This window comes from Corvus kubaryi, unplaced genomic scaffold, assembly GCF_017639235.1.
Source record: "Corvus kubaryi isolate FWS band 111438036 unplaced genomic scaffold, C.kubaryi_AGA036_p1.0 137, whole genome shotgun sequence".
Classification (NCBI taxonomy): Eukaryota; Metazoa; Chordata; class Aves; order Passeriformes; family Corvidae; genus Corvus; species Corvus kubaryi.
In genome coordinates, this window is record NW_024580671.1 from 20,717,952 (window position 1) to 20,739,076 (window position 21,125).

Consider the following 21,125-nt stretch of genomic DNA (forward strand, 5'->3'; position numbering starts at 1 on the left):
ACTCCCATATGAGGTTTTTTTACTCATATGTGAATAAAATACTCAAAAATATCTTACTTACTTCCTGTGTAATAAAACTACTCAGAAGAATACAGAGGAGGTGCTGACATTCATTGCTGTTTTCCAGGGCAATGGATTGTCCCTTGCCTCAGCTGCTCTGACAACAGAACCTGCGACTGGAGAGAAATAACATGGCAGCCCCACGGCTGCCAATACTCTGTGCTGGCCAAGCCCGAGCTCCAGCGCTGTGTGGAGGGCAGAAGGGTATGTAAAAGGCTTTACATTTTAATTCATTCTTATTTACCTGGATATTTAGTGTCCTGAAGCTTTCAAAATATTTTTAAGATTGATATGTGAGAAAAATCCCTTTTTATTGTAACTAGAAAAATATTTGGGTGAAAAATTCACAGGGATGAAAACCAACCGCTGTCTGTAATTTAGCCTCATATGCAGACACAGTTGTCTGCTGCTGTTTCACAGAGGATCTTAGGTCACAGCACTGGAGTTTCAAGACTTATGGTGTATGTGGTTGTCAGTCTGACCTGCAGTGAGTACACAAGGACAGCGAATGGAGGACATATTTGCATTGTTGTACCAGTTTTGTCTCACATGCAAGTTGGTTTTCTTCTGCTGCATACCTAATGCATGGCATTGCTTGTGCACACTAATCTTACCAAGTCTTCTTGCACATTCTTTTCTTTTAGTGAAGCTTCTAAAGTGATTGCTTGGAAACACAAGGTCTCCTTAATAAGCATGCTATGACTGTTAAACTGTTGAGAGAGAGCTCTGATCTGAGGCTCAGGTACCTTACTGAGGATACAAATATCCAGAAAGTAAGTAATTAATTGTTATAAAGCTCTTTAAAGTGTATTGCCTAGGTAAGAAAATAGTAACTAAAAGTGGCATTTTGATAAAATCCAAGAGCATTTCCATATAGACAAATACAAAAATAATAGTCTTTCAATTAATATTTTCTCCTTCATTTCTGATAAATTTCTTGCCCTGCACAAAGGACTTTATTGCAATTTTGCTTTATTTCTGCCAGTGGTTTTCTCTGTTACTATAGAGCTGTAGGTTACTCCTAGAATATTTTAAAAAAAAAAATATATTGCTTTTTATGACTGAGGAGAAGCTTGATTTGCTTCTCATGTACAAAGCAAGCTCTTCTGGATTGACCACAGAGAAAAATATTCAAGAATATGATTGCTTTGCTTTGGTCTTTGATTTCCATGGTCATAAGGCTGCTTTGACAAGAAACCACCCTTTGGTCAGGCAATTGAAGGACAGTGGAGGAACAGTATGCCACTATGGAAGTGGATTGCCAGGGAATTGCTGAGAGGATTTGCTGACATTTCCACATCCCATATCTGACCACTCTCATTCATGAGTGTCAAAAACAGGACAGCATTTGTAAAGGCTCCATTAAAACCAAGTGTATGAAATGAGTGTCTGTGAAGCTTAATTTTGTAATTCAAATTCCATCATATTCTAACTCTGAGGTCGCTGATCTATTCTAGTGTCAGATGACAGCCAGATCCTATGTGACCTACATTAACACCTTGAGAGAAAAATCTCTGTAAAACTAATAGCACTTGTTTCCCATTTTGCACCTTTTACAGGAGTCTCCTGACATTGTCTGATAACCTTTGCTGCTCTGTGGAAATCTGCTGAATTACTCCTGTTACCTTTGCACAGATGTCCATTTACCTGGTTTATTCTTTTAAAGTCATCACTCTAAAGCATGCTCCCCTTTTAGTATATTTCTCCTATCTCTTTCCTTCAGATGTTATTTTATCATAACTTTGTAGTGATTTTAATTTTATGTGACATTTTGCAATTGCATTTTTACTTCTTTTACCAAATAAATAAATAAATTGGATCAACTCCTTTGTGTCAATGCAACTTAAGAACTAAGAGTGACTTTCTTCATACCAAAGTCAGATGAAAAAAAATGGTTCCCTTCATGGCTGATAAGATCCTGATTCTGCCTTTGATAAGTCAAACGTTGAAATTACTTTACGCTGTCCAAGCGATGTAGTAGAAAAAGAATTTTTTTTCATTTGCTTACTGAAAAAGACTTTTGTCTGCGTTATTTAGGTTTAAGCAACCTGGACTTTTTATAAAGGAGCTATTGAGAAGCAGGAAGATATAATTCTTGTGAACAAATACATGTTTATTTCAAAAGAGATTTTGATAACCATCTATAAATGTTTATATTTCCTCAATTGTGATTTTAGTTTTGATTTATTATATACCTTGTCTCTAAGTACTACAGAGATCACTGACATCTCAAACTGAAGATATCATAATTTCCTTAATAAAATAAGCAGGAGGTTTCAATGCTGGAAACAAAAGCAGATGTCAAAAAATAGCATGAGTGCCAAATGAAAGGGAAAAAGTCATCAACCCAAGTGAGGACACTGAGGTGATCTGGAATGCTGTTTGATTTACATTTTTGTTTGCTGAAGTTCACTAAGAACTTCATTCATGTGTCCACTCAAAATGGGCTCAACTAACCTGGGTGCCACTCTATGCAGGGGTTTCGAATATTCAGCTTGTGTAACTTTGGTCTCTGGAGTTCAAAATCCCTTACAAAGGACATCTTTGCTGTTGACATGAACAGAGGAATTGAGTGCACCCTAGGCAAGTTTGCTGGCAACACCAACCTGTGTGGTGCAGTTGACTTGCTGAAGGGAAGGGATGCCATCCAGAGGGACCTTGACAGGCTTGGAAGATGAGCCTCTGTGAACCTCAAGAAGTTCAAAAGGCCAAGTGCAATGTCCTGCACCTCTGTTAGGGGAATCCCAATCACAAATTCAGGCTGGGCAGAGAATGGACTGAAAGCAGTGAGAGGGACTTGGGGGTGTTTGTGGACAAAAAGCTCAACGGGAGCCAGCAGTGTGCACTCACAGTACAGAAAGCCAACCACACCCTGGGCTACATCAGAAGCAGTGTGGGCAGCAGGCTGAAGGAAGTGATTTTCTCCCTCTGCTCTGGCTGGAGTACTGTGTCCAGCTCTGGGGTCCTCAGCAAAAGAAAAAATGCTGACTGTTGGAATGAGTCCAGAGGAGGGCCTGTGAGTGGTCACTGGGCTGGGGCACCTCTCCTATGAAGACAGGCTCCAAAAATTGGGCCTGTTTAGTCTGGAGTACAGAAGGTTTTGGGGAGACCTTAGGGCAATCTTCCAGTATCTGAAGGGGGTCTACGAGAGAGATTGAGAGGGACTTTTTACCAGGGCATGTAGTGATAGGACAAGGGGGAATGGCCAGAAAGAGGGTAGGTTTAAATATTAGGAAGAAATCTTTAAGGATTGTGAAGCTCTGGCAGAGGTTACCCAGAGCAGTTGTGAACTTGCCATCCTTACAGGTCTTCAAGACCGGGCTGGATGGGGCTCTGAGCAACCTGGACTAGTGGAAGGTTCCCTGCCCATGACAGGGGGTTGGAACCAAATGATCTTTAAGGTCCCTTGCAACACAAACCATTCCATGATTCTATGATCATGCTAAGACATAAACAGCATAAGTGTGTGATTACATCTTTTAATTTGAATAGGAGGTGTTAATCTCTATACCACTGTCAGATTTCAACTTTGGTAGCTGGAGGCTGTTTTCATGTGCTTCTCTATTAGTTTTATATGGGGGAAAAAAAAAAAGATAAAAAAAACCTACTTATCTTTCTACTTTCAATGAATGTGAAGGGAGACATGCAACAATTAACCAGTGCTGTGCTGTGTTCAGCAAGTGATGAATTGAGATGTAAAGTGAATGCTCTTTTTGGCTGAAATGCAGCGCATGGAAGATGAACTGTGTTTATAAGTGCAATCCTTCTATTGTTCTCGAGTTTCATAGAACAATGGCAAAATGCAGCAGATATCTCTTGGTCACTAACTTGTATTCATTTGTCAGTGCTTCTGAAATATATTTGTGGTCACCCAAACAGAGCACTTTTTTCCTGCCTGCATCATAATTAAGCTTTCAAAAATGCTTTCTAATTTGCTTTCTGACTCCAGGCTACTTTTATTTCTTACATTAAAATTGATTTGTTTTCCAAAGCACATCTGTAAAATTATAATCTTTCTCTATAAGAGAAATCCATTTCCCTGGCTGAGTTCCAATTGATTTCACATCATCATTAACTGCTATTTTAGTTTGTGTCCATATAAAACTGTTTGAATTAAGTTGTTTCTGTGTGTTGTGGTTTAACCTGGCAGGCAGCTGAACACCACGCAGCCATTCACTCGCCCACAGGGATGAGGGAAAGAATCAGAAAATAGGTAAAACTTGTGGGTTCAGAAAAAGACAGTTTAGCAGAATGGAAGAGGAAGGGAAAAGAAGAAGAAGAAGAAGAAGAAGAAGAAGAAGTATAAGTATACAAAGGAAGTAATGCACAATGCAATTTCTCAACACCCACTGACTGATGCCAATCCCATCCCAGAGCAGCAGCTGCTGCCCCCCAACCAATTCCCCCCACTTTTATTGTTTAGCATGATGCCATATGGTTTGACATATCCCTCTGGCCAGTTGGGGTCAGCTGTCATGGCTGTGTCCACTCAGCTTCTTGTGCCATCATCCTCTCTGGCACGGAGGAAGGAGAAGCTAAAAAGTCCTTGACTTAGTGTGAGTGCTGCTCTGCAACAACGAAACCATCAGTTACCATAATATTGGTAACCAGTGTGTTACCAATATTATTCTTATCCTGAACCCAAACCACAGCACTGTACCATCTACTAGGAAGAAAATTAATTCTATCCCACCCAAAACCAGGACACTTGGTTTCATAAAAACATAAGACCACCTGTAGTGAAACAATAACACTCAAGGTGGAGACATGAGAATGTATGTACATGCACAAAAACAGTTTTATGAGGCCTTATTTTGCTTTATGATGTGTTAGCAAGAATAGTCATATGTTTGTATTTCATACACAGTAAACAGGAAAATTTTGAAGTGCTGAGGTTAAGGTTTTTCTGGCTGAGTAGATTTTCTTTCAGTCCACTTATCAGCAGGCTTTTTTCTCAACTTTAAGGGAAATGAGATGCAGACTGTCTCATTCTTAGGCAGCTCCATATATATGTCCTAATTGAATCAAATAAATTTTTCATCATAATAAAATACTATATCTCTATTATGTTGGCTCAACAAAATTCTCTGTAGCTGTGGTTAATGACTTTTTACAGTAAGACATACACAAATGTATTAAGACAATTCTTTGATTTTTGTACAAGATTGATTTTTTACTTTTAAAAATGGGTGAAGGGAAAAGGGTTCTAGCAGGTTGTTATTTATCCAATTAGCAGTATATAGAAAGTTGTCCTCAATAGCAGGAGGGATATATATTTTGCTTATCATTGAGAAATACTACCCAGAGTTTAGTCGTATAATAAGGTACCATTGAGTCATGTGTAATTAAGAGCAGGAAATATTAAAAGGTAATATTTGCTGAAGTACTTAAAATTCAGCTGTTAAAACAGGAATTTTAACTTATAATTTCTTAATAATATTTTAGAGTTAAGTAGTGTTTTGAACTTTTAGGTGTTTAAATTTCCCAAGTGTGGTTAATTTTTAATGATAGGTCTTGTTAAGAAGTGAATTCCTCTATGCTTACACAATCATTCAAAGCCTTTAAGCTATAATGGAATTTTTCACACAAAATATTTGCAACAGAAGACAGTGAAAACATCTGTCTGTGTGGAAGCGTTGTTCTTTGTCTGGTAAAATTATAATCCGTGTATGTCTGATTGTTTGGTCATCCTGCAGACAAATGCCCCATCAACTTGAACAGTATATGACTAAGTCTTGTGCCAGACTTGTAAAAAAAATGAGGTATGTTTTACTCTACACACCTAAGCCATCATGTTCCTCATTATTTCATAGAGATAAATACAGAATCATCCCTGGAGCCTTTTGTTCAAATCATATTAAATACTACATGGCACATGCAACTACAATGAGTTCATCTAATTGTATAGAAATAAATGTGTCTATAGTTACCATACATTCAATTACACTGAAAGATTATTTTCATTCATTAGAACTCTTGGGTTAGTTGAAGGACATAGGTTTTCTTCCTGGGGCTAAACACCACTTATTTTAACATTTGAGTCCTCCAAGCATTTGCTGAAAATGAAGCTGACTTGCAAAAGGTGGACTTTGAAAGATGCTTTCTGATGGCTTGCATACCACAACAAAATGTGATTGGCCAACTCTCCACAAGGGCAGTTTGAAAAGAGGGTAGGATACCTACAGATATCCTCTTCCTCCACTTCAATTTTTTTTTTCTTTCGAGGAGAAGAAAAAGAAGAATTTGGGGTTTTTTTCCAGGATTTACACGTCTCACATCATGGTTGAACCAATGGTTTGAAGCAGATTGTTGGATGCAGACAAGATCTTAATGAATGGATGTGTGTGTGCAGATGTGTTGGTGATGTGCTAAGCATCCACCAGCCTGGGGTGCATCAAATTACAAGAAAGGCACACCTATCTTGCTATCTGAGATCTTCTTCAGATGCATGAGAGAGCATTCCCTTGAAAATCCCAGCACACAGTCTCCAGAGGGTGACTGCTGATACTGTCCCGTGATGACTGCAAACAGACTTTAGAGCTCCCTCTGAGAGCTAGAGGGCAGGAGCCATAGGTTTCACATACTGCAGTCCTAGTTTTCATACCTTTCAACAAAGCCGTGATTTCACTGTGGAAGACAAAAACAAAGTTAAACAAATTTGTCTGATTCCAGTGATACAGTCCTGATGTGGCTCATACCTACTTGAACAATCAAAGATTTCTTGACTGAACGCTAATATGGGTACTATAATTGACTGACACCTTTAAGAATAACCTCCCCTTTTGATCTTTCTGTACAACCACAAGTCCACTTTGGCCCATTTCTTTCTTTCCCACTTGCAGCAAGCCTTGACTATTCTCTTAGCAGACCTGTTTCTAAAAGTCTATGTTAATTTCCCTAGAGGAACAACATGTATTCTTCCCCAGTGTGATGTTGCTATCTTTCTTATTCCTGATTTGGAAATGGGCTGAGCGCAGTCTCATCGGTCTTGTGATAGTATTTGAAGAAGTATGTCAGGGCCTTAACAGTTGCCTGTTTCATGATGCTGATTGCTCTAAAGGAATCTGCTCTGACTCCTGTCAGCTACTTCACATTTTCCGAACATCAGGACAAAAACAATAGGAGTGTGCTAAGGCCCACCTGATATTTTCATATGGCACCCAGTATCATGGCATTTCCAGACTAGAGCTGCCACTTTAAGACATGATCATATCTAACTTCTTTCTTCTGATAGGGGTTTACTAAATGACTGCACATAGTTCCCCTCCATCTCCAGACCTGGCCTGCAAGGTACCCCAGGGCAGACTTGAAAATTCTGTCACGGGTCCACTGTTCATGTGTATGTACCTGTGTAGGTATAGAAAAATTGCAAAGCCCTAAAATGCTAAATCGCTTAACGATGTAGATTGGGGTGTGTGTATGTGTTTTGCTCTAATTTTGACATAACAAAAACATGGGAAAGAGATCTTAATCTTTGGTGCTCTGCAGTCTTTGGACATGTTTGCATGATTCTTCACACCTAAATTGCTGGTGAATGCAAAGTGTTGGCAAAAAAGACATCTGTGCATCATGTTCATTGGCATTGGACATGGTTCTTTTCTCCTTTTTTCCCATGAAAGTTGTTGTCCTGCTATTTGAAATCAGTAGTAGATGAGATTAGATCAAATATAGTTAGGAGAAAACAGCTATGAGAATTCTAGTCACACTAGAATGAGATAAAAACGTCCCATCTGCCAAATTAGTGTAATTAATAGCTGAATATTCTCCTTAGCAATTCCCATGTGCTGTGATAACAAAATGGTGTCATATGTTACTAGAAGTAGACAAGAAGCAGTCTGTATTTTCTACCAACTGCTGTACGTGTGTAACTCGGTAGGGCCTGTTTGTTATTCTGCTAATAATGTGTTAGGTTTTTACAGAAGTGTTCTCACCCACATTAGAAGCTAATGATGGCCTTGTCTGTGAATATCTGAGAACTGCTTTTTAAATACATATGCATCAAGATACTACAGTGATGGGCTTATGAAATGGAGATTAAAGAGACAAGGATATAGACAGGCTGGAGAGATTAAGAGATTTTGCAACCTAAAAGAATTGTTGCATAAAACCTCAAGTTAACCTATTTTAAAATTAGGACGTATTCTAAGCATGAACTGTCTTCCTAATTGTAAATAATGTGTGTGTCTGTCAGAGAGGGAAAGAGAGAAAGAATATGCAACCAGTCCTTCCATGGATCCAAGGATCCTTGACTTCTGTGAGTCATGTTATGCTTGATTTAAAGAGGTTTCTTTTGACACGATGTGAAAAGCTGGAAACCCCCTTGCGTGTGAGAGAAATGCTTATGCAATACAAGCATGAACAGCAGCTGTTAAAGAATTTCCTCAATGAAGCAGCTTTAAGGAGTCCAGGACAGGAGTTAGAAGAGCCTCTGTGGGCTCAGTGCTAGTTGAAATTTGTTTGCTACCATACATAATCTATCAAGGGCTTCTCTGCAGCCCACAACAGCAAGGCATAGGAAGTTAAAGGCATCGTCATGCCCGTTTTTGGCCCTAACCAAGAGGGATAAGGGTATGCTCATCTGAAATTCCTTCTCTCCTGTGGAAAGTATCATTGGTACACTGTTGTGGCTTATTTTTAATCACAATGGGTTAAAAGTGAGAAGTGGAATCAATTTTCAAAACTGTGACATTCCTGATGGGAATAGACAAACAGATAAATAGATAAATAGATGTGTTAGATGAGTGTAGTCCAAAATGCCTCTACTACATAAAATCTCTAAGAAAAGCTTTGGAAATATATCCTTAAACATATCATCTTGTGCAGTCTCAATTTTATTTGCATCATCAGATATTCAAGGTGGAAGTGGTAAAACATCAAACTCCAAATCAAATTAAGAAATGAAACAACAAAATCCCAGTTTACAGGATGCCAACTACCCTGAGTGCCAGAGGAGGTAGGAGAAGCTGAGTATTTCTGTGCAGAGAACAGGGCTGTTACTGTGTAATGGCTCTATGGGTTTCTTAATCCCAGTTTTACATTTTTGCTCCTCATTGCGGATTGCTGGCTGAGGTGATTGGGGTAATGGATTCTGCACACAGTTTCACTGGCAAACCACAGTGAACTGGATTCTCCTACTCTTTGGACTTTTCTTCTATTACGTGCTTCATCAGAAGGAAATGCTAGTCCTATTCACTCAAAATAGGGCAATAACATTTTAAAAAATCCCACAACACTTTAAGTTCTGTAGTCTCCCCATACAGAGACGTCTGTTTTTTCAGAGGAATCTACGGAATGAGTAGGAGCAAACCCAAATTTACTTTATTCATTTTCAAGTTCAGGGTAGCCCAGCAGAGACTGCTATGCTTACAGCATTTTTGTCATCCTGGGAGGGTTTCTAACTCCTTTCAGGCCATGGTGCTTCCTGGTGGTCACATCACACACAGCAGGACTCTATTCAGATTATCCTCCACCCAAATAAGACCCTTTTCTTTCCTCTCTGAAACTGCAGAAAGGCCATCTCTCTACAAATAAGGCAGCAGCTGCATCCTTCATGGGGGTTGTGTGTGCGTGTGTGTGTGTTACTTTGGTGTAAATTCTAATGAATCCCATTTGTTTAAGAGCAATACATGCTGTGTAGGAACAAACCACACGAAAAACTGAAGGAAAAACTGCAGGAAGCTGCAAGCAATCATGAGAGCAAGTGTGTACTAGAAAATGGAAGTAAATATAAGCTTAAGCAGAAGAAATTATCACCAAGGATGGAAAATGCAGGGCTAATTTTGCAGCTATAGCCATCTATAACCTGTACTTTTTGCCTTCAAAATATACAAAACAGCTTTTTATTAATCAAATGACACAGATTTTGCTAAAGGAGAAATTTAGTATTAAGATGCCAGGGTACTGGCGGTTCATAAAGATATTTCTGGAACATTATGAGAAGCATTTAAAAACCTCCCAACTAGCCGTATGCTTTTCTTAGCTTTGGTTTCTGAATTGTACTTCTAAGTCATATCTTTTTTTCCATCTGAAGATTCTTTTTATAGGTGACTCAACTAACAGAGGGATGATGTATTATCTAATAGAAAGAGTGAATAAGACTCTTCAGGAATGGCAGAAGACCCATGATGTTAAATGTTATCACAATATCAACGAGGGGAAAACATTTATCAGTTACTCCTACTACCCCCAGTTCTGGATGAATGCAAACCAGAGACCGACTTTTGAAAAAGCACTGGAACAGCTGCTGCAGAGGTATGGTACAAACTTTGTATCTCCCTTGTTTGTATCATCATTCTATTCCCAAATGTGTTTAACACATTTTACAATTAAAATCAGTAAACAATAAAACATAACCTGCACAGACCATATTGTGTGGTTAAAAAATAGCTGAAATTACATCAGGCCTCTGATCAGGGTGCCAGATACAGTTCAGTGAAATGCAAAGCAGTGTAGTTAAAATGTTTGCCATCTGTTTAAAGCAACGTGTGTTGTTTTTCTTTTCTGGATTTCAGGTCACGTCCCCTGGAGAACACAGACCAGACCGTATTAATTGTAGGTGGTGTTCAGTGGCTTAATTCCAATCACCTGCTAATTATCCAAAAGGTGTTGAACAGGTAATGTTATGTACTTGGTGTTATTCCAGTTTTTGATATGAAAAACTATGAGAAACAACAAAAAATTATAAAAATACAAACTTTTAATTTGTTTTTTTCGTAGACGTGTACTTAAATGACTTTGAAAAAAATAAAGTATGCATTGTCTTTTGATGTGTCTGTTAAGAAAAAAGTGTGTCCTTGTTCTTTTTTTCAATTTGCAAAACAGGGAGAATTTATCAAATATCCTGGTAATTGTCAAATCCATAGGGATGGGCTTTCACCTTCCAGTGGATGGAATCCATTCTCTGTCACAGGTAAGATACAGTACATTTTGAGTGCATTTTCATGGAAGACTTGTAATTTCAGCACTAATTTGCTGTCTGGTCAAAATATGTTACAACCTCTGCTGAGCACATTTTAAGTGGATCCAGGAAGGTTAATGTTTGTATGTGCTTATACTGCTTACTAATAGGGATTCAAACCAATTTCCTTATTTCATGGATTGTGCTGCAATCAGAGAGCCATTTGAGATGCCATACTTGGTCAGCTGTCCCAAGAACCAGAAGAAGCTCCAATATTAATCCAGCTGCCAAAATTGAGAGATCGTGCTGGGGATGAGCAGATTGCTCCTCATGCCACACTGCGCATAGGCCCTCCCCAGGCTTCCTCCACGGTTACTGCTGGATCCGACTCACTCGTCTGGCTTGCACAACTCAATAAATCCATCTTAACCCACCTATGAAGCCAGAACATTACAGAGCAGCTGGAATGTACTGATGAATCCAGCCTGTTATTTGCATGTTAATCGGATGTTACAGTCGGTTTAAATCATATCCAAGCCTCTCAGAGTAACAAATGTGCTCATTTCAATGCGCTGTGTAATTCACTCAATTCACTATTTTTATTTACAATTTGGACAGTGATTCGCTATTGAACACACATAAAATGCATGGATGAGAAGCACTGGAAGGCAGAATGGAGTAAATGATGCCTACCAGTGCTGTGTGTCATGCTCCAGCTATTGCCAGGTGTTGAAAAGAGAAAATTATTACCTTTCACAGATTATGTACAGCACTCCCTGTGCACTGGGGACTGGCGCCCACGTCTTTTTGCAACCATAACACACTGCTGTATTCAGCATGTGGCTTCCTGCTACTCTCACCCTTCCCTTTGCTACAGAGACTGCCCTGTCTGATTTTGCCCATTCTTTCTAAGTTAGTACTGCCTATCTGCCTTGTCTCTATTGAATGTCTCCTTATTGATTCAAACCATTTTCTTAATTTACCTGCATGACCTAAATAGAATGAATTAAGGAAACTGTTGTCATCAACATGAAGAATCATTTTCATAGCTCCTGTCATAGTTTTCAGCAAAATTCAGTCCTAGAATGAAGAACTTCAATCCAGGGTACGTGAGGCAAGGATAAAGTATTAAAGGCTTCCCAGGTTTACCTTTTTCTTATTTAATAAATTTTAAAAGCTCCAGAAATCAACTACAGTGCATAACCAACATTCATTTCCCTTTCAATATTGGAATCATATGCCAAATTACCCGTGTGGTTTGTATGCTTCAGGATTACCCCAGCTACTCTCACAGGCCTTTCATCTGCTGTGTCGAATCCACTGCCTTGCCAACTTTATAGCTAACTTTTTTTCTATTCTTGGTCTTCCTGAAGTATATTCAGAAACAATAATCTGTTCTTCAGTATAACCATATTTAAGATACCCATGGTCCTGTACTCCCTTTTAAATAGCTGCCTCAATGAATTTGATTAGAAGCTGAGTTTTTCTTTAAAGGAGCAGTTTCACTATTTGTTACAGACAACTTTATAATTGGAATTTTTTTCTGGATTACACCTCATTAGCTAAATACAAGTTAAAAACCATTACCCAGGAATTATATTTTAAACTATCATGAAATCTTCCTATAAAGGAAGCTGCACGTGTACTGAAAAGTAATTATAATTTCTGAAGAAACCCTATATCAGTCTTGGAGTAGTAGCTATTTTCAAGAGTGAATTTATAGTAATTCATGTCTGTAGTATAACATAATTGCTTATTCAAAATGCAGTTTTGCTATTTATTTTCATGACACAGTAACCTTTAAACAGTCCTTCTGACAAGACATTGCAACATTTTATCTGGAATGCAGGCAGAAGTGCAAAACTTGTGGAATGAAAACTTGGTTATTCTGGATACAGCAAAAAATTTGGGCTATGAAGTGGTTGACACCTTTGTCATCACCATGGGACGTTACAAAGAATTCCTGCAAGGGAAGTGTGGCTGCCATTTCCATGAGGTAATGGTTTACACTTATATCATTCCCAGGTATTTAAGAAATTTTGACTTTCAGGTCTTAGAAACAAAAAGGCATGTGGTGAGGTTAGCATCTGTCACTCAAAGTTAGGCCTGAATACAAATCGTGGGGAAAGCAGTTTGTACGGTGGCACTTGTCCCTCACTGCTCAGAGTGCAAGGCCACCCAAGGACATGCTGAACTGCTGGCCTGGTGATACCTTGAAATAAAAATAAACGTGCCCTTCTGCAAAGGTAACTCATATAAAACGATGTTGCACAGTTTCCAGGTTCTTGTTTTATTTATTACGTGTTAATGTATCTCTGCTGCTTCTGCATGGACTCAGTGTCTCTTTTTACTCAGTCTCACAGGTTTTTGACTGATGCCTCCATAACTGAGCAGCTCAGCACACTCACATCAAACCATAAGTACAATTAAAATGGAGCTTAAAATTGAAGGACCTATCTTAATGCTATGTATCTGTTTTCCTATGTCTGAGAAAAAATAATCTGGAATAGTTACAGTGATCCACTGTACAAACAGAAGTGTAAATTGCTGATTCCCGCTCACACCTGTAGTCCTGCTTTCTTGACTAAAACCTACAGAATTTTCTTGGGAGTGTTATCAGACTCACATGAGCTCACGTGCCATGCATCAACCTCCCAGCTGGTTTCCGCCTCAGGCTCCACAGCAGCTCACATGTTTTCAGGCCTGTGCCAGGGCCTCTATCCTGCTTTGGGGCCAACATCAGCAGGTGTGGTTAGTTAACCAGTCCTTTAATCTACTCTGCTCAATACTTGAGAGGCACAAACACAGCTCAGTCCAAATGAAGCCAGAAAAGAGGGAGTAAGTCACAGAGTAGAAATTTATGTGATTGATAAATAGTCCCATGGAGCAAATGCCTCCGTCCATTTTACCCAGACAGCTGTATTGATCCTTTTTTATCTAGAACCCAGATGCTGGTGTTTCTGTGGGTCATTGCTGATGGTTGCAATTTCCACAGTGAAATCTTTTGAGTGAAGCAGTGAGTGTCGAAATTGAATATTTCAAATGTTTTTTATGGAACTGGGTGGAAAAACAGGGCGTGATCGGTCATCAGCATTTTTCATGTACTCCTCCATTATTTTCTATGAGCTCATGTGCACATTTGGTCTTGCTTCTCTGCCCAAGGAATCTCCCTGTGTTTCTGGGGAGGATCAGGGGAGAATTTGGCTCACAGAGCTGTTATTAATGAGGCTTGAGAGGTCATTGTGCCTGAAAGAGCCATAGATATGCCCAGTAGAATCCATCATGCACCAAAAATCAGACTTGATCCTTGAGGAAAGCAAAAAGAAAGTCCTTGAGTTCTTTTGATACTTCATTAGTTTTAATAGTTTTGTCATCAGCTTATTTCTGCATCCTGGCAAGTGGAGTTTCATTAGGTGCTGAAGCAGTTTGCACCAGGAAAATGGCATTTTGCCCCCACGGACAGAGCCAAGAACACTGTGTAAAACCCCAGCACTTTTCATGTTTTCTGAAACCAGACGAGACAGATTAAATCTTGTGCTTTGTACTTTCACTTTCTTTCTCTTAAAAACTGACATTCCCAAAGTCTCAGAAGATGGCATCCCTCTGTAAATGCCATCTGAGCTCAAGTACGGCTGTGCAGGAATGGAGGACTGGCCATTCTGTGCAGTCAGGAAACAACAGAAATGCCTTGAGCAGTTCTCATTTAGTTCCCACTAGCTGGCTGAAGAGAAAGCTATTTCCCCTGAATGGCCTGAAAAATTGAGTTCCCACCAACTCATTTCAGAGGGTCTCAGGTGACCCTGATAGCATAGAAATCTCTACCTCTGTAGACTCTACAATCTTTGCTCAGAATTCTGAGGAATCTGGACTTTCAAAGGGATTATACTGAGCTAGGACAAAATATCTTGCATAACCCTGGCACTTAGTGCCCAAACATATTTCTGGTTTTAGGTACACATGAAATTTGATTTTTTATTTACCTCATTCTTTGAAAATGCTTATGGAGATTGTTCAGCACTATAAAATTATTATAGAAGCCATTTTTTAATTCAGATTTATTTCATATTTTAATGGCAGTGAAATCATAATCACATCATAGGAATGAGCAACCCTGGGATTTTTGTATCTTAATCAGTGGCTGGCTGCTGGGCGAACATTAGATTGCATTCCTGGGAGATTATGCCTAACAGGAATGCAGTTTGGGTGATTGGTTCAAGGTGGCATCATTTTGAAATAGTTGTAAGATCTAAGACACTAATTAAGAAAAATGAACCTACAGTAATTGCATGAAAACAAATAATAGCCCTTGGCTTAGCTGTATGAAATTGATCAGAGGATATATTAATTTTCTACATGGGTAATTCCTAGTCTGTTTTCAGTTCAGCCAGCTCCCTCATAGTCTCTCTGCTCAGTCTTTCAAGCCTTTGCACATGTTATTTCTTCACTCACATTTAATTTTATATGATTTATTTCATTTATTATGAGCTTCGCTGCATATGAACATTTATTCTGATTGTTCGGTGACAGTAAATATACATTATATTTTTAAAAGCTAACATGCTTCTGCATAAATATGTGCATCAGTAAATGAATTCTGTATTTTCAAGTGTCTGCTGTGGTTGATATAGCAGGATAACTAATGGGCATCAGAACTATCAAGTCAGCATATATATACTATTTTCGAAATAAGTTAACCACCTTTTCTGCTTTCTCTGGGTTTGCCACTGCCTGGGCTGAGGTCCTCTGTCCTGCATATATGCAAGATTCTAAAGTTTTGTCTCTCCCAAAGCTGCTTCATTATTCATCAGTGATTGAGTATTCACTGAGACAAGACCTTCAGCATTTCACAAGAGACCACCCACCCCCCCACCCCCCAGTTATTAAGTTCCTGACAACCATACCTTTCACTTTCTCACTTGTTAGTCCCATGAGCATGGTATTTTTCCATACGAGTTGAACACGATAATCCCAGAGCTTCATACATATTTCAGGGGCCAAGGTGGAGCATTCTTTGGCACTAAGTTACTGAATCATGTTGTGTTTATGTCAGTGTGGTGTCCTGGGGAGAGGGATGTTAAATTGCACTGTCACTCCCTTCTTGGAGAAACACAACACATGAGGGTTTTCATCTCAACATGGGGCTGGGCCAGGTTTGCATCAAGGCCTCAGAGTGAGGCATTCTCACTGGGCTCATAGCTGAGACATGTTATATGTGCCTCAAGTGCTTGGTATCAGAGCAAGATTTAAACCTTTCTGCAATTTGAAGCAGTCATGAGTTTGTTTTTTCACATGCTAAAAATACAGGGACAAGCTGTTGAGTATGAATTTTATTGTTTAAGGTAAATTGTCTCTAGTGAAGAGAACAGAGTCTAATACACAAAGGCATTACAGAGTCAAGCAACCGAGTATAATGGGCCTATGCATGTAGATTTCAAAACTTATGTTCTTGCACTTTAATTTGTAACATAACAAGTTTGCTATTAAAATACTCTTTATGAGCAACTTGCACCTCAAGGTAAGAGTATCAGTACCTGTGTCATGGACAACTGCCTCAGCATTTCTGCACACACAGCTGTGTATCTGTCTTTCTAGGTGCAGGCAGAAAGCACTCACATATGTCATTTCTTTTGCAGGTGGTGAAATCCAATCCCTCTGAAGAAAGGCCACACATAACAATGACGTTATCGAGGCGCTATACACGGGGGAAATATTTCGGCAGTCAAAGCAAACCATCACAACTGCAGGACTATGCAACAAATTCTCAGTCCCCGTATCATGTCCGAGGTCCAATAAATCAAGTTTATTCTGAAATCCTTCTCAGCAGGCTCTGTGCAAGTAAGAGGGAGGTTGTCAGCACATAGCCTCTCTTGGATATAGCACTGAGACTAGAGAAGTGCCACTGCCTGAGTGACAATTGAAGGATCATGGTGGATTTGTGATATGCTTCCTTGATTGATTGCACGCACACAAAGAGAGTTTGGGACATGTGGTGTTTTTCCAAAAACCTTATGAAATTAAGTTATGCCCTGGTGACCCTGCTGTGTGAAAATGGAAGATGGAGGGTTGCAAAGGAGAGAAGAGGGGAAGTTACTTGAACTGTTGCCAAAGACTAGAACAGCTGTAGTTCAAGCAAGTGTGTATTATTGATAGCAAAAAGAGACCTATATATTCACTTGAACATTTGGAAAGGGCTGCTTTAGGTCTTCAGCACTATCTAGTTTTCTATTTATAGAGACACTGTACTATTTGAATGTATTTAGAAACTGACTACATTCCATTTTAAAGAGTTTAATTTATGTGGACAGGTTTCTCTTCCATATCAAACCTTTTCTGTTTAGACACTTGGTTTATAGAATCTGAAAATGTCTATTAGCATTTTACTGGTGACGTCGAGTTTTGGACTCTAGTGGTTTTAGTGAAAACACATCTCTTCTCTATTTTTTTATATACCTACTCTATTTTTTTGCATGTTCTGAAGGTAATAGGGAGATAGGTTACCTACACTTGAGACTGTAAATGTCTCAGTGTAACATGTAAATATAGTGAATTTGTTAACATAACTTTATTTATGGTCCCAGTTTAGGAGAGTACCCATATGCAGGAAGAATGCTTAGATAAGCACTTCAGTGTCTACCTTGGCCTGTAAGCCAAGCAAGTATTCTTCCCGGATGGAAGTGCCGTTTCTGTCATAATTTTTTATAAAATACTTGCCAGTGTGTGAAGTCAGTACCACAAACATAAGAAAAACCCCTCTTGCAAGCACACATAAGGATTTCAGGATCTGATAATTAATCTGTCATAGGAAGTGTGATGTGATGTGATGATGTGATGTGATGTGATGGCAGCAGAATATACTGCCACCATCTCTTGCTTGGCAGGGAGAAGACCTTCTCTGAGTGCCAGTTTCAGTTCAAACCTTCTCTGAGCTGCAGTTTCATGCTGTCACCCAGCTACATCCCCAGGGTTTGCAGACCTTCTGTGGGTGACACCCCAGGGAGAGGCTGTGTGTTAGTGCCCTGCCACAGTGCTGGCAGCCCACTCTTTCACAGCTGTGGTGCCCGATGGGAAACCACACATGGTCCAGGATTAGCAGCTGGGTGACAGGTTAGTGGCAACCCGTAAGACTGTTGTCCCTACAAATTACCCAGTTATGGATTTTTATTCATCCAGTCATGGAGCAGGCAATCAAGGCCACTCTCCCACCATGCATTAGAGAAGGGAGTTTTAACCGGGCAAGTGCAAGTCTAACAAAGGGTCTGCTGAGTTCTGTGTCATGCTTCCCTGTCACAATTTTACATACAATCCTCCACTAGCTTCTGCTTCGTTAAAGGAAGCCACAAACAATGTCAGGGAATAAACAAATTATAGCAAGGAACTAATCATCATCTTATTGGCCTTAGTAGCACACAGAGGGGCTACTCTATATAGAAGTCGGGCTAGAAATTCGTGACACAACATTTAGTATTTGCCTAAGATCCTTAACAGTCTGTATGCCCAGCTATAGTTTTGTGAATTTGTGCTCCTTCAGGTAAAATATGTAAAGATATAACAGGAATTTGTCATGCAATATGGAGTTTGGCATTCTAGGTGATAGAGAGTATCCTCCAAAATAGGATCTGGCATACCTAATTTAAGACACCTTTCACTATGTTGAAAAAGTTCTGGATTTAAACAGTGACTTAAAATTAGTGAGATGGTATGATTACCTCTGTTTCTGTATAGTATGCTGCTGGTTGCTTACAGCAAATATCCCCAAATTTCAGTGTAAGATTTTCCCTGGCATGGAGATCTACATGAAAGATGGGTCAGGAGCTGTGCATAAATACTGAAAATATCAGCATTTGGTTTTGAGCAATATGATTATCTAAAGAATATAATTGTATGCAAATGATATATTCTCTTGGGTCTGGAAATCCAGGGCTGCACAACCTTAAAGCTGAAGGATAGAATATCATCATTAATACTAGCAGATGCAAAATACAGCCAGATGTCTTTGGTATTAAGATGATCGATGAGAGGTGTATTACAGTTCTGCTTTTGATAAGATTTTTTTGTAGCTCGTTTAAATCCACATGCTGTTACTGTTATTGTTTCATACACAAATGTTTTTAAGGCATTAACTGGGTTTTTATGTTTGGGTTTTTTAGCCAAAACCTATTGCTGAAGCATCAGTTTAGTGATGAAAAGGAAAGAGCTGACTTTGTTATACTGTAGTGGATATCAGTGAATGTGCAATTCATCAGTTCTGGTTTCACCATGAAATGGTTTACATGTGCTGTACACCCAGATGTCTTAATGTTTTCCAAACCTTAATATTTTTCAAATGTATTAAGTGTATATTTTCCTGTGTGTTTTCTGTTTTTTACGTGTCTATGTACATTAATATGTCTGTACAAAGTCATTGGTACAATTTGCAAATTGATTTTTATTTAAATGAATTCTTTGAATAAGCTTTTTCCAACACTATGTATGATACATGTAGTCTTAGGAATAAACAAAGAATACTAAGCTACATTTTTGTTATTTAACTTTAAAATATATCTAGTATCTAGGTATGTGAAAGGCGAGAGTTTAGATTGACATGCAAGGATTGCTTGTTCATATGCATTAAGATTTATGGATTGAGACAATAAAAGAATTACTGTGTTTGAATTCCAGTGAGAGCACATGTGTTGCTATCTACAGTTTACTCCAGAATTATTGTATCTGCTGTGACATTTTGCCTGAATAAATATTAAAGTGTTCCTATAGTCCATATATTTACCTTAGTCCCATTACTTACCATTAAAATAGCCAAGGACTGAGTTGTCAAGTTAAGTTCCACCTTGTAATACAGACATGAGTGGCCCTGGAATTAGTGGTAGGATTGAAATATTCAGGCTGGGAAACAAGTACTCTGAGAAGTGGAGTTTCCTGCTCAATGTCTGCCCGGTGGCATGTGGAGCTTAGAACAGAACTAGGGTATACTTTAAGCTACAGGTAGAGAAAGAATGGGACTGTGTTGCAAAATAAATACTCTGATATACAGAGCAGTAGTCTCAGTTATTCTTGCATCCCTTTAGCTGAAGCTGGAGCACAATTTACAGTGTCCAATGAGTTGCAACTCCTCACCTCTCATATAACTCTATAGATGTTGAACAGTGAATTGGGTTAGTGAATTGGCACCTGGCCACCATAACCAAGTCCGTCCTAAAAAATATCTTCAGAATAAGTGACTGACTTTGGAATAAAAAATATTTCCCTTTTTGTAGGGAAAGGCCTTGATAAGTCATCTTTGTCATCAGAGTTGCCAGATTTCAGGGTGCTGAAAGAATGGACTACAAATACAATATTTAGTCTTAGTATTAATTTGAAAATGATAATCTTTAGAATAATCTCTTTCACACTGTTAAATACAAAGCCTTTATTTTTCTCTTCTGTGACACATTAAAGGGACATCAAAGTAACTTTATTTGCTTGGTGGGTTAGCGAGGCATCAAATTACCTCAAGGTTGAAACAACCACTAATAGTTATGCTTCTGTTGCTATGTTGAGCCAAAGAGAATGCTTTGAAGATGCAGATATGTGTGATATTAAGTTGACTGCAGTCCAGGGATCTTTCAGATTATTCTTTTAGAGTAAAGCAATTTTTAGAGGTGCAGTGAACTATTTGCTGTAGACTCAAACTGCTGAACAAGTCTCTGTAGGGTCACATGAAAAATATGGTGTTACCTTCTTGTTTGCCTGCTCGCTTTGCATCTGGCTTGTTTTACCTCCCGATCTGTACCTGCTCTACTCCACATCAGCCTTTCTTTCAGATGACCTTAGAAATTTGTGTTTTTTCAGACTAGCAGCTCCTGGAAATCTGAGACATAATTGTTGCAAATTCAGTCTGAGTCTTGAAAATATGTTTTTGTCAATCCCAACAGCGCGCAACAGGGGTAGAACAAGCCTCTTACCTAGGGCAGTGATTTTCTCTGATGAATTTAAAACAGCTGTGTTGTGTTAAGCAGTTAGTTTGCATTAGCACTTAGCTCTTCATGGAGCTTGCCTTTACCAAGCAAAAATCCATCTTTCAAACTCCACTGCCATCTTTACCTGTGTAAATTTTCAAAACACCAGACCAGTCTGTGTAAAATGCAGGCATACCTATTTATTGGTGCTGGTACATAAACTGAAGTATTTACTG

At 38.9% G+C, this 21,125-nt stretch overlaps 1 protein-coding gene across 4 annotated transcripts in view; it reads left to right on the top strand.

Annotated features, from left to right (window-relative positions):
* Positions 1-19,714, top strand: part of CPED1 (cadherin like and PC-esterase domain containing 1) — a 142,389-nt gene extending 122,675 nt beyond the window's left edge. For 2 of the 4 annotated variants that reach the window (XM_042018113.1, XM_042018114.1), the window contains exons 18-23: positions 128-264; positions 10,091-10,311; positions 10,572-10,673; positions 10,882-10,969; positions 12,807-12,953; positions 16,591-19,714. In XM_042018113.1, the coding sequence (XP_041874047.1) occupies positions 128-264; positions 10,091-10,311; positions 10,572-10,673; positions 10,882-10,969; positions 12,807-12,953; positions 16,591-16,818 (923 nt within the window). In that variant the 3' untranslated portion in view covers positions 16,819-19,714. Of the gene's footprint in view, positions 1-127; positions 265-10,090; positions 10,312-10,571; positions 10,674-10,881; positions 10,970-12,751; positions 12,954-16,590 lie in introns of those variants that run through there. The other 2 variants (XM_042018116.1, XM_042018115.1) reach the window with 2 other exon arrangements.
* Positions 19,715-21,125: the final 1,411 nt, after the last annotated feature.